The sequence below is a fragment of the Phocoena phocoena genome, chromosome 5 (genome assembly GCF_963924675.1).
Source record: "Phocoena phocoena chromosome 5, mPhoPho1.1, whole genome shotgun sequence".
In the NCBI taxonomy this organism is placed as follows: Eukaryota; Metazoa; Chordata; class Mammalia; order Artiodactyla; family Phocoenidae; genus Phocoena; species Phocoena phocoena.
In genome coordinates this window covers 45,517,871-45,532,100 of record NC_089223.1, presented here as the reverse complement: position 1 = coordinate 45,532,100, position 14,230 = coordinate 45,517,871, and the positions used below count along the sequence as shown (strand labels likewise).

General features: G+C 39.2%; 1 protein-coding gene across 1 annotated transcript; it reads right to left on the bottom strand.

Moving 5' to 3' along the window:
* Positions 1-2,175: 2,175 nt before the first annotated feature.
* LOC136123364 (peptidyl-prolyl cis-trans isomerase A-like) lies at positions 2,176-2,984 on the bottom strand. Its single transcript, XM_065877523.1, has 2 exons — positions 2,870-2,984; positions 2,176-2,525 (listed from the first exon to the last, which is right to left on the bottom strand). Exons 1-2 carry the CDS (start codon positions 2,982-2,984, stop codon positions 2,176-2,178), a joined length of 465 nt encoding a protein of 154 aa, XP_065733595.1.
* Positions 2,985-14,230: the final 11,246 nt, after the last annotated feature.

Here is a 14,230-nt window from a genome sequence, read left to right as displayed (position 1 = left end):
CGCTCCGCGGTATGTGGGATCTTCCCGGACCGGGGCACGAACCCATGTCCCCTGCATTGGCACGTGGACTCTCAACCACTGCGCCACCAGGGAAGCCCTAATCTGTTTTTTTAACTGCTATGAAATTCCTTATACATTGTAGGCAGTCAATAAATATTTAATTAATTAATTAATACTTAAGTTGATCTGATTTGGTTTCTGTTGCTTAGTATTTCCAAAGAACTTTAGATGATTTCAGGGTGTACACCCCTGAATGTAATGTAAAAACAAAATTTAATCTCATTTTGTTTTTTAAAAAAACCTTTTGTGTGTGCATATAAAAAAGAATGGGAGTATATTAAAAAATTTTAGAAGCGATTACCATTAGAGAGTAGGATTGGGGGTAGTTTTCATTTTCTTTTTTGATTTTAACACTTCTGAAATTTTCTACAATGACTACATATGATCCTTGTAATAAGATAAAAGTACCTTTATTTTATTTTAAAATTAAAAGAAATATTTTTGATTTACAATGTTTTGTTAATTTCTTCTGTAGTGCCTTTATTTTAAAGTACTGACTAGCATCAACCAGATCTTCTAGAAAGCTTGGCAGTTCTTTTTCATCCCTTGGCTCGCCGTCCCTGTTCCGACAGTGACACTGCCAAACCTTTCCCACTCTTTTTAAGCAGTCATGCTGGATCCATTTCCCACGGTATCTATCCTGCTCTGTGCTATAGGAAGCTGATCCATGAGATTGTAACAATCTGGCTCCCTGGCCCTCTAGCTTCCAGCTTGGTTCAGCTAATGGCTTTACCTGAAATCTAGAGGGCAAAAGGAGAATGAGGTCAGACCACTTATTCCCCCAGCTCCCTCCTTATCAGTTCCTGCAGGTTGGCTATGTCCCTTAACCTAAAGGCCACAGCTCCTGCCAAGTGGTCCTCTCCAAACAGCTTCCTCTGGGTCCCAGTAACTGCTCTCTCCTCTCTCTTCTCCAGACCCAGGGATGGTAATAGTTTTCCCAACCACTAGCCCTGGGGTAACGCACCATCCCTTTTTCTTCCTAATCCTTGCTCACAACTCTATAAAGTCTCCTCAAATTACCCAATTCAAGAATTTCATGTCTTTTCTTCCAAGGTCCCAACTAAGCACTCAACTCCATCTTCTTCCGTCATTCTCAGCAAATGACCTTGCCTCATTCTTTACTTTTTACTGAGAAGGTCTTCTTGTATCAGCTTTCTTCTCATTCCTCAGATGGCCATTCATCATCACGTTACTAAGAGTAGTCTATATAGTGGACTACTCTCATGCCTAATATTGCCTCTCAGAGTACATAGCATATCTTGCCCATAGCAGGGCTCTACCCTGTCTTCCTCTTGCCTCTGAGAACATTTTTCCTTCATTGGCTCTTCTTCTTTCTTCCATCATTTAACTCTGGATGTTCCCAATGTGTCAAACCTTGGTTTTGCCCCACGACGTAATTCTTTTAAAGAAGAAAGTTTATCGATTTTTACTACTTTAATTACTTTTATTTGGATAATTTTTTAAATGTATACTTGCTGTCTTATTCATTTAACTAAACTCCAATCCTTTATCTCTTCAATCAGATTAGATATTTTCCATGGATTTCCAATTATCTCCTCCTCCTCAAATCCAGTATCATTTCATTCCCTTCAATTCGATTTTCTCCCATTGTCTGTATTTTTTCCAATGGAATCTACATTTCTTGAGCTGAAGAGTTTAAAACACTGAAGTTATTTGTTAATGCCTCCATTTTCTGTGCCCCTCAACTGCAATTACTTTGTGAATTCTATAATTTTTTTCCTTAAACTCATTTCTCAGAGTTATTCCTTTCCATTCTCATTGTTGTAATCAAAAATATTTTTTTAACTATAGGCCAAGATTATTTCAATAGTCCCCTAACTTGTCTTCAAGTTCCAGTTTCCCCCATTCCTACAGAAGGATTAAGATTTCTAGAATATTACTAATATCATGTAGTTCTAGAATGTGGCTCCCATTAATAATATTCAATAATTACAACATTAACCACTAATATATACTGAGTATTTGCTCTGTGCTGACTGCTACACTAAGTTCTTTTTTACATGGGTTAATTATTTTAACCCTCAGAAGAGTCCTGTAAATATTCAATTGTACAACTGGAAGATTTTTTTTTTTTTTTCCTACAAGTCAAATTTATTAGATTTGTCCACAGTCAGCAACGGCGATATTCTTGCTGGTCTTGCCATTCTTGGGCTGCAAGTACTCTATGACTCCCAAAATATTCATGTCCTCTCTCACCTTGCCAAAGACTCCATGCTTGCCATCCAACTGCTCAGTCTTGGCAGTGCAGATGAAAACCTGGTAATCGTTTGTGTTGGATCCAGCACTTGCCATGGACAAGGTGCCAGGACTGGTATGACTCAGGATGAAAGTCTCATCAAATTTCTCCCCAGAGATGGACTTGCCACCTGTGCCATTATGGCGTGTGAAGTCATCACCCTGGCACATAAATCCGGGAATAATTCTGTGAAAACAGGAAGCTTGGGCTTCCCTGGTGGTGCAATGGTTGAGAATCTGCCTGCTAATGCAGGGGACACGGGTTCGAGCCCTTAGTCTGGGAAGATCCCACATGCCGCGGAGCAGCTAGTCCCATGAGCCACAACTACTGAGCCTGCGCGTCTGGAGCCTGTGCTCCGCAACAAGGGGCCACGACAGTGAGAGGCCCGCACACCGCGATGAAGAGTGGCCCTCGCTTGCCACAACTAGAGAAAGCCCTTGCACAGAAACGAAGACCCAACACAGCCAAAAATAAAAATAAATAAATTAAAAGAAGGCTTAACATTTAAAAACAAAACAAACAAACAAACAAACAAAAAACAGGAAGCTTTACAACCAAATGCTTTCTCCCCGGTGCTCAGAGCACAAAAGTTTTCTGTTGTCTTTGGAAATTTGTCTGCAAACAGCTCATAGGAGATGTGGCCCGAGGGCCCACCATCCATGGCCATCAGCTCTGAGGTGGTCGTGTCTTCAAGGCCAGAAGAATTTTAGAACATTTAGGAAACTCCCAGATTACCCAGCTACTGGTGGTTCTGGAATACAAACTCCACATGAAACCAGAAGTCTCGCTCTTACTCTTTTCTTCCATGCTATCCAAATCCCTCAACATGACTTCCAAAATGCTCTGCAAATTGCCCCCACCCTTCTGATCCAATATCAGCCTTTGTTTCCCTCTACATTATACTGAGGGTGAGTTCACTAATGCACCATACACACATCATGTTCATTGCAGGTTCTTTTGCCTTGACTTTTGCACTTATATCTTTTTTCCTGGTGTCAGATCAAATTCTCTTTTTGAGTTAAGGTCTGGCTCCAGACCACAATGAAGTCTTTGCGAATGCTACAGTACACATGGATCTTTCTTTTCTCAGAGCCTCTAAGACCACTTACTGTCTGTACCATTACTTTCCTATTCAATCAGGAAGTACCTTGATTTATATTTAACTGCTGTCTGTACAATGGCTATTTATTCACCCCAGAAAAAAAAACACTGAGCCCTTATTATTTTCCAGGCACTGTGTAAATGCTGAGAATACAAAGGTGGGTAAGATTCAGTCTCTGAAAGAGTTTTATCCAGGGAGGCAACATGGATGCAAACTAAAATATTACAATACACTCTGATAAGTGATAATATTGGAAGGATATATTGCATAATGGTTTAGTACATGAGTTTTGGAATTGCCCAGGTCTGGGTACATCTTCCAGCTCTGCTCCTCAATAGCTAAATGAGAATTAGACATCCTAAGCTTCTGTTTCCTCATTTGCAAAATGGAGATATTAATTGTTGTAACCACTTATTAAGATTTTTAAGAATTATATAAAGAATTTTATAAAGTATATAAGGTATATAAAGTATAAAGCATATAAAGTATAAGGTAATTAGAATAGTGCTTGAAAGTTTATAACTATTTATCCCTATCCCCCACAAAAAGGAATTTGCATGTATTCTATACATTTTCTTCAGTGGGAATAGAGAAGATGGAGAGAGCAACTGTGCCAGGGTTATCAGGAAAAGCTTAGGAAAAAGGATAGAATTTGAAAAGGGTCTTGAAGGATGAGAAGGAATTTGCCAGGTTATTCTGATTTGGTTAGACTGTAGGAAGAATGTAGAGAAAGTCTTGTGAAAAGAATCTGGAAACGTCTTGTGAAAGGAATCTGGGAAGATAACACAGGCAGATTGTAAAGGGCATTATGTCTATGCAAAGATATTTGTACACCACCTTCTCTAGCAGTTCCCAAAGGCTTTGGTGTTGTGCCAGAGATTTCCAAAACCATAGGCTCACCAAATAATAACTGTCTATTAAAAAAGCATAGTGACTCAGACATGTCAACATATTTTAAGGTATTTCTGAAGTTATAGTTACTCTTTGGCACTTTATGCTCTATTAATTAGTGAATCCTGAAAGAATTACTATAGACTCTATGCTAGTTATCAATTTATTGCCTCTCAGCTCCAAATTCACCCTTCATAGCCTGCTCCATGAAAATGGATCTGAATCTCTTAAATATTTTCCCTTTGCCTCTGGCACAATGTTAAGCTTTGTAGAGAGCCCTAGAGAGACATTTCAGGAGAAAGAGGCATGAGTCACTCTAGCTATTCCATTGAGAATGAATTGTGGAGGAAGGACTGATTGTATTTGCAGAAGACCAGTTCATTTGTTTATTTATCTTTTGATTTAACAAAGATTTATGAGAATCTACTCACTGTCAGGCAATGAGGATTGTTGGATCAAGAAGACACAGTCCCTGTCTCAAGAAGCTCAGAGGGGAAGAGAGTTGAGTTCATTAATGACATAAGGAGTGCCCTCTGTAAGATCAAGAGAAGCCCCAGATGCTGCGAGAGCTGGAGGGACAGCTAATCACACTGAGAAGAGAGAACCATATTCTAGGGGAAACTTTTGAATCAGATCTTGAAGGAAAATAGAACATTCAGGTGCATAAAGAGACGAAATATGGTCTAGCTGAATTGAACTACACTGTGTAGGGTGTGAGAACATTGACCAAGCAGTTGCGCATTGGGTTGGGTGCCTGGTGGGTTGGTGACAGATGAAGTTAGAGAAGTTGGACCCAGATTATGGAAAGTCTACTAGGCTATTTGATATTTAGATTGTTTCTATATTTGAAAACTTTTTATTTGGAAACAATCTCAAGTTCAGAGAAAAGTTGAAAGAACAGAACACATAACTTTTTTCCCCAGAATCATCTGAGAATAAGTTGCCAACGTGATGCTTAATCCTCTTGTCTCCCTAAATGCCTTAGTGTGTGTTATCCACAAGCAATGACATTTTCCATAACACAACCACCAAAATTAGGAAAGCAATGTTGATCCACTACTACCCTCTAATCCTCAGAACTTATTCATGTTTCAGTAGTTGTTCCAATAATTTTTTTTATAGTAAAAGATCTAGTCCAGAGTAAATCATTGTGCTTAGTTGTCATGTCTCTTTAGTTTCCTTCCGTCTGGAACAGTTCCTCACCCTTCCCTTGATGTTCATTTCCTTGATCCTTTTAAAGATTACAAGTTAGTTATTCTGTAAAATGCTCCTCCGTGTAGGTTTGTTAGATCTTTCCTCATAATTGGATTCAAGTCATGTGTCTTTGGTACGGGTATTCCAGAAACAATGCTGTGTTCTTCTCATTGTATCCTACAGATGACGCATGATTTCTATTTGTCCCATCAATGGTGATGTTAACTTAGATCACTTTATTAAGGTGGTGTCTGCCAGGCTTTTCCAGCGCATGGTTACATCTTTCCCCCCTTATAAATAGTAAATATTTTGTAGGGAGATACTTAAAGACTATTTAGATAGTCATTCCTTTTCAAGCAGTCAATTCTTCCTTTTTTTTTTATCATTTGAATGAGTATGACTCATTCTATTTTAGTCAATGACTTATGTGTCCTTTAGAAATGATCCCATTACTCTCTGAACCCACCCTTACTTTCTGGTGCAAGATGCTCCAGCTTTATTGTACATTCCCTGCCCCAGCACTGGAATCATCTATTTCTCTGAAGAGCCCTGGTTCCTTTTAGTGGAGAAGAATATTTAGAAACCAATATCTATGCACTAGTGGACTCCTTGCTATAGTGGTGACACTGCTCCCAAACCCTCAGAACAGACATATGTATATATACATACATGTGTTTATATCTGTGTTTGTTTTTATTTTTTATATCTATTTTGTTATATTGACAGCCATGAGTTTACACCAATATTCCCAATTCTAAGCCAATATCTCATTCTTATTTTCTTCCTTTATATAATTGTAACTTGTTTCTGGAGAAGTGAGAAACCTGGCTCCCTTAGCCTCAATATATTTACTTACTTGACCAATCCCCTATATGTAACTGTTTCCCCTAATGGCCACCACACTCTCTCCCCTGCAAATGCCCTCCTCACCTTGATTGGGCTATGACACCCTGCTCTGGGCTACCCTTCCACAGAGGCTCTCCTCTTACTTTTGGGGCTCCTGCATTCTGAGTTGAGTCAATCCCCTGCAGAGACACTTTTCTCCAGTGGTGCTCTGCCATCCCACATAGGCTACCGTGGCTCTTCCCCCACACACCTACGGGGACACCTACTTTGCAGAGCCCCAACCTAATGCGTTTGGGGTTGAATTGCTCAAGAAGTGAACAACTGAATGGAAGGGAGAAAGAAGGAAAGGGGAAAAGAAAGAGAAGAACATTCTTATCTTTTAACAAATATATTATCAATAACATTCCCTTTTTGTACTTGAATCTCTATCATTAATTCAAATTATTTTCTGGGATAGATTCCCAGTAATGGAATTATGGGGTCAAGTGTTATAAAGGAAATAACTTGTCTTAATTTTTTACTCCCACCAGCAGTACATGACGGTGTCTATTTTATCCTAGACAGCTTTGGGTATTAGATCTAGTTTTAAAAGAATTTTTTGTTAACTTTATATGAAAATAATGTATTGTTTTATTTTCTTTGCTAGTGAAGTTGAACATTTTTCCATTTGTTTATTTAGTCATTTTTAGCTTCTGTTTCATAAATTATCATTGTCATGTCCATTTTAGAATTTTAGTATTTTTCTTAGGTCGGTAATATTAATGATATTAACCCTTAGTCATATTCATTGCAAGAAAGATAAGTGGTTTTTTTTTTTGTTTTTTTGTTTTGCGGTACGCGGGCCTCTCACTGCTGTGGCCTCTCCCGGTGCGGAGCACAGGCTCCGGACGCGCAGGCTCAGCGGCCATGGCGTAGCCGCTCTGCGGCTCGCGGGATCCTCCCAGACCGGGGCGCGAACCCATGTCCCATGCATCGGCAGGCGGACTCTCAACCACTGCGCCACCAGGGAAGCCCCGAAAGATTAGATTTTAAACTAAAACTGGCTTCCTCTGGCCACCTTCTATATTTGTACTTGTCTTTCTCTGCTGCCAACCAATCTCTTCTCAGGTAAATACAAACTAAGGGTTATATTACTCTAAGAAAACATAAAATTAGAAAAATAAACAGCTTGTCATAAAGCCATTCAAAAGTATGGTGTACTTTTTGAAAACAAACTCTTATTTTTAGATCATTTTAATCTTTTTTACTCACTATTAGTTTGAAAGATTTATCTAATTCTCTCAGTTTTTTTCACTTCATGTAATTTGAGGCTACGGTAGTAATGCTGTATTACTGATGAAGTGAATTTTTCATCTTATATCTCTTTTATCTCTAATATTGCTTTTTAATCTTAAAGTATATTTTAATGTAGTGACATCAGCTTTTGGGGGGTTGATATTTGCATGCTATAACATTTTCAACCTTTTATTTTCAATCTCTTAGTATCCTTATGTTTTAGGTGTGTCTCCTGTTGTGAGTCAGGATCCTGGCAGGAAATAAAAAGGCAGTGCACTCAAAATGTTAACTGAAGAGAGTTTAATGAAGAAATTCTTTATAAAGGTATGGGCAGCATTAAGGGAACCAATAAAAGATGGTGAAGTACTCAGGTACTAGAAACGGAAAAGCATGTATACCCTAGCACTGAACGGTCAAAGAAAGGAAATAGTGTTACTGGAATCCAATATAAACTGTTGCTGGGAGAGGGGGCACCTGCAGGACCAGTGGTCTTAAGTAGAGATAACACAACCACTGAAAAACTCAGGCCCAGCAGGGAGGGAAACTAGGGGAACTGATACCCTTATTTTCTCCTCCTGCCTTGTGATCTATTGCCCCTATCTGCTATTGGCCAAACCCAACCAGAAGTTAGAAAGCAAAAGATCTCAGGGGACGCAGAGCTTAGAGCTGGGCCCAGAGCCAGGCAGAGAAGAGTAAGGAAGAGCCACCACACATGTAAACAGCTCATAGCTGGATTTTGTTGTTGCTATCCAGTCTGATAGGTTTTTTTTTTTTTTTAATGGAGCCTTTAGCCCATTTACTTACATTTGTTAGATTACTTACATTTGTTAGATTACTTACATTTGTTAGATTACTAGGGTAATCTAGTTCTAAGATATTATTTTATATCTCCCGTTATATATTTTTTCCTCCTGTCATGACTACTTTTGGTTATCTGAGTAATTTTTCTTGTTTTATTCATTCCATTTCTATTATTTTAGTGGTTACTTTAGAAATTTATCATGTAGTATCTTTAACTTCTCCTAAATAAGAGGAGGATCTTTGAAACACTTTTGCTCTTGCTTATTCCTTCCTGATTTATGTGCAATTGTTGGGTATTTTTAACCCAATCAGATATTATTGATATTGTTTTATATTTAAATATCTTTGTATATGATATAAATATATATTTATGATATATAGTCAGTATTTATTTAGATTTTCCTACTTTCTTTGCTCACCATTCATCCTTGCATCTTAGAGTTTCCATCTCAAATCACTTTCCTTCTTTCAATCTTTTGGAACATCCTCTGTTGAGATCTATTGGTGATAAACTCTTTCTGCATTTTCTTGTTTTTGAAAATGCCTTTGTTTCATCCTCATTATTGAATGATATTTTTTCCAGGTATATAATTTTAGGATGACATCTTTGAAGGTATCTACTGCCTTAGGGCTTTCATATATTTGTGGAGAAGTCTGACGTCAGCATAATTGTTACTCCTTGGAAAGATAGACTTTTAAATATTTTCTTTGTTTCTGGATTGCTGCACTATGTGTCTAGGTGTGAATTTCCTCTTATATATCCTGCTTGGGGTTCATGGGTAATTCTAAAACTGTCAGCTGATATCTTTTTCATTGGTTCATAAAAATGAATTCAATAAAATTCATAAAAATTCAATAAAAATGATCAGAGCTTTTCTCTTCAAATATTGCTTCTACCTCATTCTCTCTCCTCTCGTTTTTCAACTCTAGTAGGTATTAGACCTTTTCCTCTACTCCCCATGTTGTTTAGTCTCTATTTCATATTTGCTCTCACTTTGACTCTCTGTGCTGTAATCTACATAATTTCCTCAGATCTATAGTCCAGTTCATGACTTTTTTTCTTTAATGTGGCTAATCTGCGGTTTAGCTTGTCAATTGGTTTCAAATTTTATTTTATATATATATATATATATATATATATATTTTTTTTTTTTTTTTTTTTTTTTTTTTTTTGCGGTACGCGGGCCTCTCACTGTTGTGGCCTCTCTCATTGCGGAGCACAGGCTCCGGACGCTCAGGCTCAGCGGCCATGGCTCACGGGCCCAGCCGCTCCGCAGCATGTGGGATCTTCCCGGACCGGGGCAGGAACCTGTGTCCCCTGCATCGGCAGGCGGACTCTCAACCACTGCGCCACCAGGGAAGCCCTATTTCTTATATTTTTATTATTAGAAATTCTTGCTGGTTCTTTTTCAAATCTGCATGGTCAATTTTAGAGTCATTTCTTCCGAATTCATATTTTTAAACCTTTATTCCTTTGGACATATTAAGCATAGTTATTTTATTTTCTGTGTTTCATAATTCCAATATCTGAAGGTTTGTGAGTCTGGTTCTTCTGTTGGTTACTTTTGCTGGCTCTTGCATAAAATGCCTTCTTTTTTTATGAATTTTATGTATTTTGTGATTATTGTACTGCTATTCTTTGAAACTTTATCTGATGAAAAACTTTGAAACCTGAGTTGAAAAAATGCTCTTTCAAAAAGAATTTGCCTATGCTTCTGGAGGGTGGATTGTAGGTTCCAAACATGGCATCCACAATATCCCCCATTCCACATGCGTTTCTTACAATGTGGCTTTGACAATCCTCCCACGGGGGAGCAGGGTCTTTGTTCCTGCTCATTGAATCAGGGAGGGCTTGTAACTCTATGTGACGTCCAAGGCTGGGAGATAAAAGGCAACACAGTTTAACCCCACTTCTCTTCAGATAGTTTGGGCTTGGAAGCAGCCACCATGCTGTAAGAAAGCCCATGCAGCCACATAGAAAGGTCATATGTAGGTATTCTCACCAATAGCCTCAGCTGAAGTCCTAGACAACAGCCTATATCAACCACCAGACCTGCGGGTAAACTAGCTTACAGGTAATTATAGCTTCCAGCCCCTGAGTCACCTCCCGGTCTTCAAGTCTTCTCAGATAGCCACCAGATACCTTGGAGCAAAGATAAGTTGTCCCTGTTTTGCACTTTCCAAATTCTTGACCCACAGAATCCGTGAGTATAATAGCATTCCTGCAGTTTTATGATACCGAGTTGGAGGGAGTGTGGATTTTTTGTCCAGCAGTCAATAACCAGAACACTTCTGCCAGATACCTGGGAGCAAGACCAACCTAAGACTACTTTAAATTAAATTCTAAACTTTAGGGGTTTGGGGGCAACAAAAGTAGCATAAATTCAGGCTACAAACCTGCTTGAGGCTGGTGTGTAACTGTGAATGATTAGGAGGAATACTTTTCCCTCTACCTAATGCCATGGTTCAAGAGTGACAGTTTTCCTTGCGGTCCCATGATTTGGTGGCATGAGTAGCAGACAGGCTTATTTCTAGCTCACCCTTATACTGAGTGTTTATCCCTTTGGTTTTGGGGAGCTCTAATTAGATTCCTCACTTTGGGTAGGTCTTGGGTTTCATCTCCTGTTCTCTGCTCCCTGCAAATTAAAGAAAAACAAAAATGAAAACAAAAAAAACTTAAGCTGCTTAAGGTCACCGGATTTTGACAAGTACCCTCAAAGTGAAACCAGTTTCACTGCTACACAAAGACCAAAGCCAAGTTAAAATGGGAACCAAGTTTCCCATTTTAACTTGGTTTGGTCTTTGTGTTTATCTTTTTTTCCCCTCTAAGCTCATTGATGCATTTGAAAAGATGCTTTGCATATTATAAACGGAATTTTGGGGTTTTTCAGCAGGTGGCTTGGTCAGGACCCTGTTATGGGCTGAATTTCAGGACCCCCTAAAATTTACATGTTGAAGTCCTAGCTTCCAGTACCTCAAATGTGACTATATTTAAAGATAGGTGACTTTAAATAGGTGACTACATTTGAATGAGGTTGTTGGAGTGGACTCTAATCAAATATGACTAGGTCCTTTTAAGAAGAAATTAGGACACGGACATGTACAGAGGCAAAACGATGTGAAGACAGAGGGAGAAGAAGGCTATCCACAAGCCAAGGAGAGAGGCCTCAAGAGAAACAAAGCTGCTAACGCTTGATCTTGGACTTCCAGCCTCCAGGACTGCGAGAAAATAATTTTTTGTTGTTTAAGCCATCCAGTCTGTGGGACTTTGTATGACAGCCCTAGCAAACTGGAAACCCTCACCCCATTCCTTTATTTGCTTAATCAATAGTTGAAAGTACCATTAATACCAGTTTATTAAGGGACTGGCTATTCAATCTGTATTTCTTGCAACTTCTACGTTTTTTCTGACTTCTGCTGTCTCCTTTTCGATCATTCCGTGGTTCTTCAACACTCACAAACAACATGAGAGGAACATAGAGACAATAAAACCCCAGTTCTTCTGTTGTACCTCCTAGCTAACATCCCCGGTTATTAGTGTGATATTGGAGGGAAGGAAAGTGTAGGCTAAATAGAGTTTTTGCATAACTCTATATGTTATTCTGTATGACCCTAAACATTTTAATAATATAGCCTCTTGCTTTAATGGTTATAAATGTTCATAGATCAACATAGACATAGGGGCTTCCCTGGTGGCGCAGTGGTTAAGAATCCGCCTGCTAATGCAGGGGACATGGGTTCGAGCCCTGGTCCGGGAAGATCCCACAGGCTGTGGAGCAACGAAGCCCGTGCACCACAACTACTGAGCCTGCGCACAACTACTGAGCCTGCGCTCTAGAGCCCACGAGCCACAACTACTGAGCCCATATGCCACAACTACTGAAGCCCGCGTGCCTAGGGCCTGTGATCCACAACAAGAGAAGCCATCACAATGAGAAGCCCGTGCACCGAAACCAAGAGTAGCCCCTGCTCTCAACAACTAAAGAAAACCCGTGTGCAGCGGCAAAGACCCAATGCAGCCAAAAATTAAATAAGTGAATAAATAAATAAATTAAAATATATATATACATCGATCAATATCCAACCTACAATGCACGGCATGTTGCCCAAGGCTTGTGAAGATTTCAAGCTACTCAAATAACATAACAACTTAAAGTTGCAACAGGAAAACCATCAGGGTGTTTATATTCAGTAATTTTATTATTAAGATATTTTATACTAAAAAAACACCCATTAGTCCATCTAATTTTTGGAATTTTAGTTCCAAAAATAAAACTTAGACAACTTGAAGGAATCATTATTTGTTACTCCAGTTAGTTCAATATTTACAATATAGTCAATGAATCAATTTTCCTCAATGGAAATCTTAAGACTTTTCTAAAAATTTCCAATTATTTTTGGAGAGAATAAGATGTAACACAGAAACAGATGGAGAATCAAAAACAAATACTTGTTTTATCATAGTAACTTGGAATTGGGTTTAAGTACTGAGTGAGTCACAGTTTCTGTTCTTGCAGACCAATTTAACTTCACTAAAATTACGCAGGCTTAATGAAAGAGTCCTCACAATACGTAAAAAAAAGTGTGATGATATGTGTATGCATTTGCTTTGGGAGTTTTGGAATCCTGGGGGCCTCTAATAACGAATGGATGCTAAAATGAGGCTTTAAAAAGTAATAACAAACCCATTTTCTCCTATCAAGTAACCTAGGGCATTTCCTTATTAAATCAGAGCATTGCAAAATTTCAGAAAAGGGGTGGGATAAAAATATATTTCTATAATGAAGACAAAACCAAGTTTCCTAGAAAAAGTAAAGTATCCACCTCCATCCTTAAGAGCATAGGAAGGGGAAATGTTAAAATTTGGAAGTAGGGAGGGGGGTCCAAACTCCTGCTCAGGAGGCTAAGACAGGGCAGGGCCCGGAGATAGAAGAAGGGGTGTTCCAGAGAATTCATGCAAAGTCAAGGCCGAGTCCAGGGCGGGGAGAAAGCAGGCCACTACTGAGAGCTCATAGAGACAGGCCTTCCAGAAGCCTTCTAGATCTTCATTTAGGAGAGCAGGATGCCTTTGGAAGAGGAGAGACTGGCAGAGCTGTGATTTTTTGACTTTGCCCCAGTGGCATGAAATGATTTTGATCAGTTTCCATTTCTAGACCAACCTGCTAATAATCCTCATGTGATTGCATAGGCCCTTTATCCCCCGAACATTCTGTCTGAGCGTTGATGTGTGAAATCCCTTCAATGGGTCAGATAGCCACGGCTCCACAATGAGAGATAAAAGGCTTACAGGGGAAATTCACTGAGTTCTTGCCCATGTGTGAACAGTTGATCACTGAGGAGAATCAGTGACTGATGACAGAGGTTTTCATAGTTTTGGGAAGTGCAGGCAGCAGGGAAGTAGAGGAGTGGGGAGAGAGAAGAGCTCAAGTTTTTCTTGTTCATCTGGGCCTCTTTCTCTTCAATATTTGGTGACAAATAGAAGCTTCTGTGAAGGTATATTTATGTGGCAGACTTGCTGGGAGCATCTAAGCCCCATGGTGCTACCAAGGTTGTGAAGCAGAATTTATGAAGCTGATTTTTATTATCTTATTCAGTTCCTGGTGCCGCCGACAGCATGAATGAAGAAGCTCGTTTTCTCGGAGGACAGTGAACTGATGTTTCATGGACGTATGCAAACCAGCCCCTCTGAGTTCTTGTGATTTGTTCAGAAGAGTGGTCATCCCGCAATTGTTACAAGTCAGCAGCACTTAATCATTAAGTGCTATCTTATTTTACTTTATATTCTTCTACAAAGCATTTCAGGC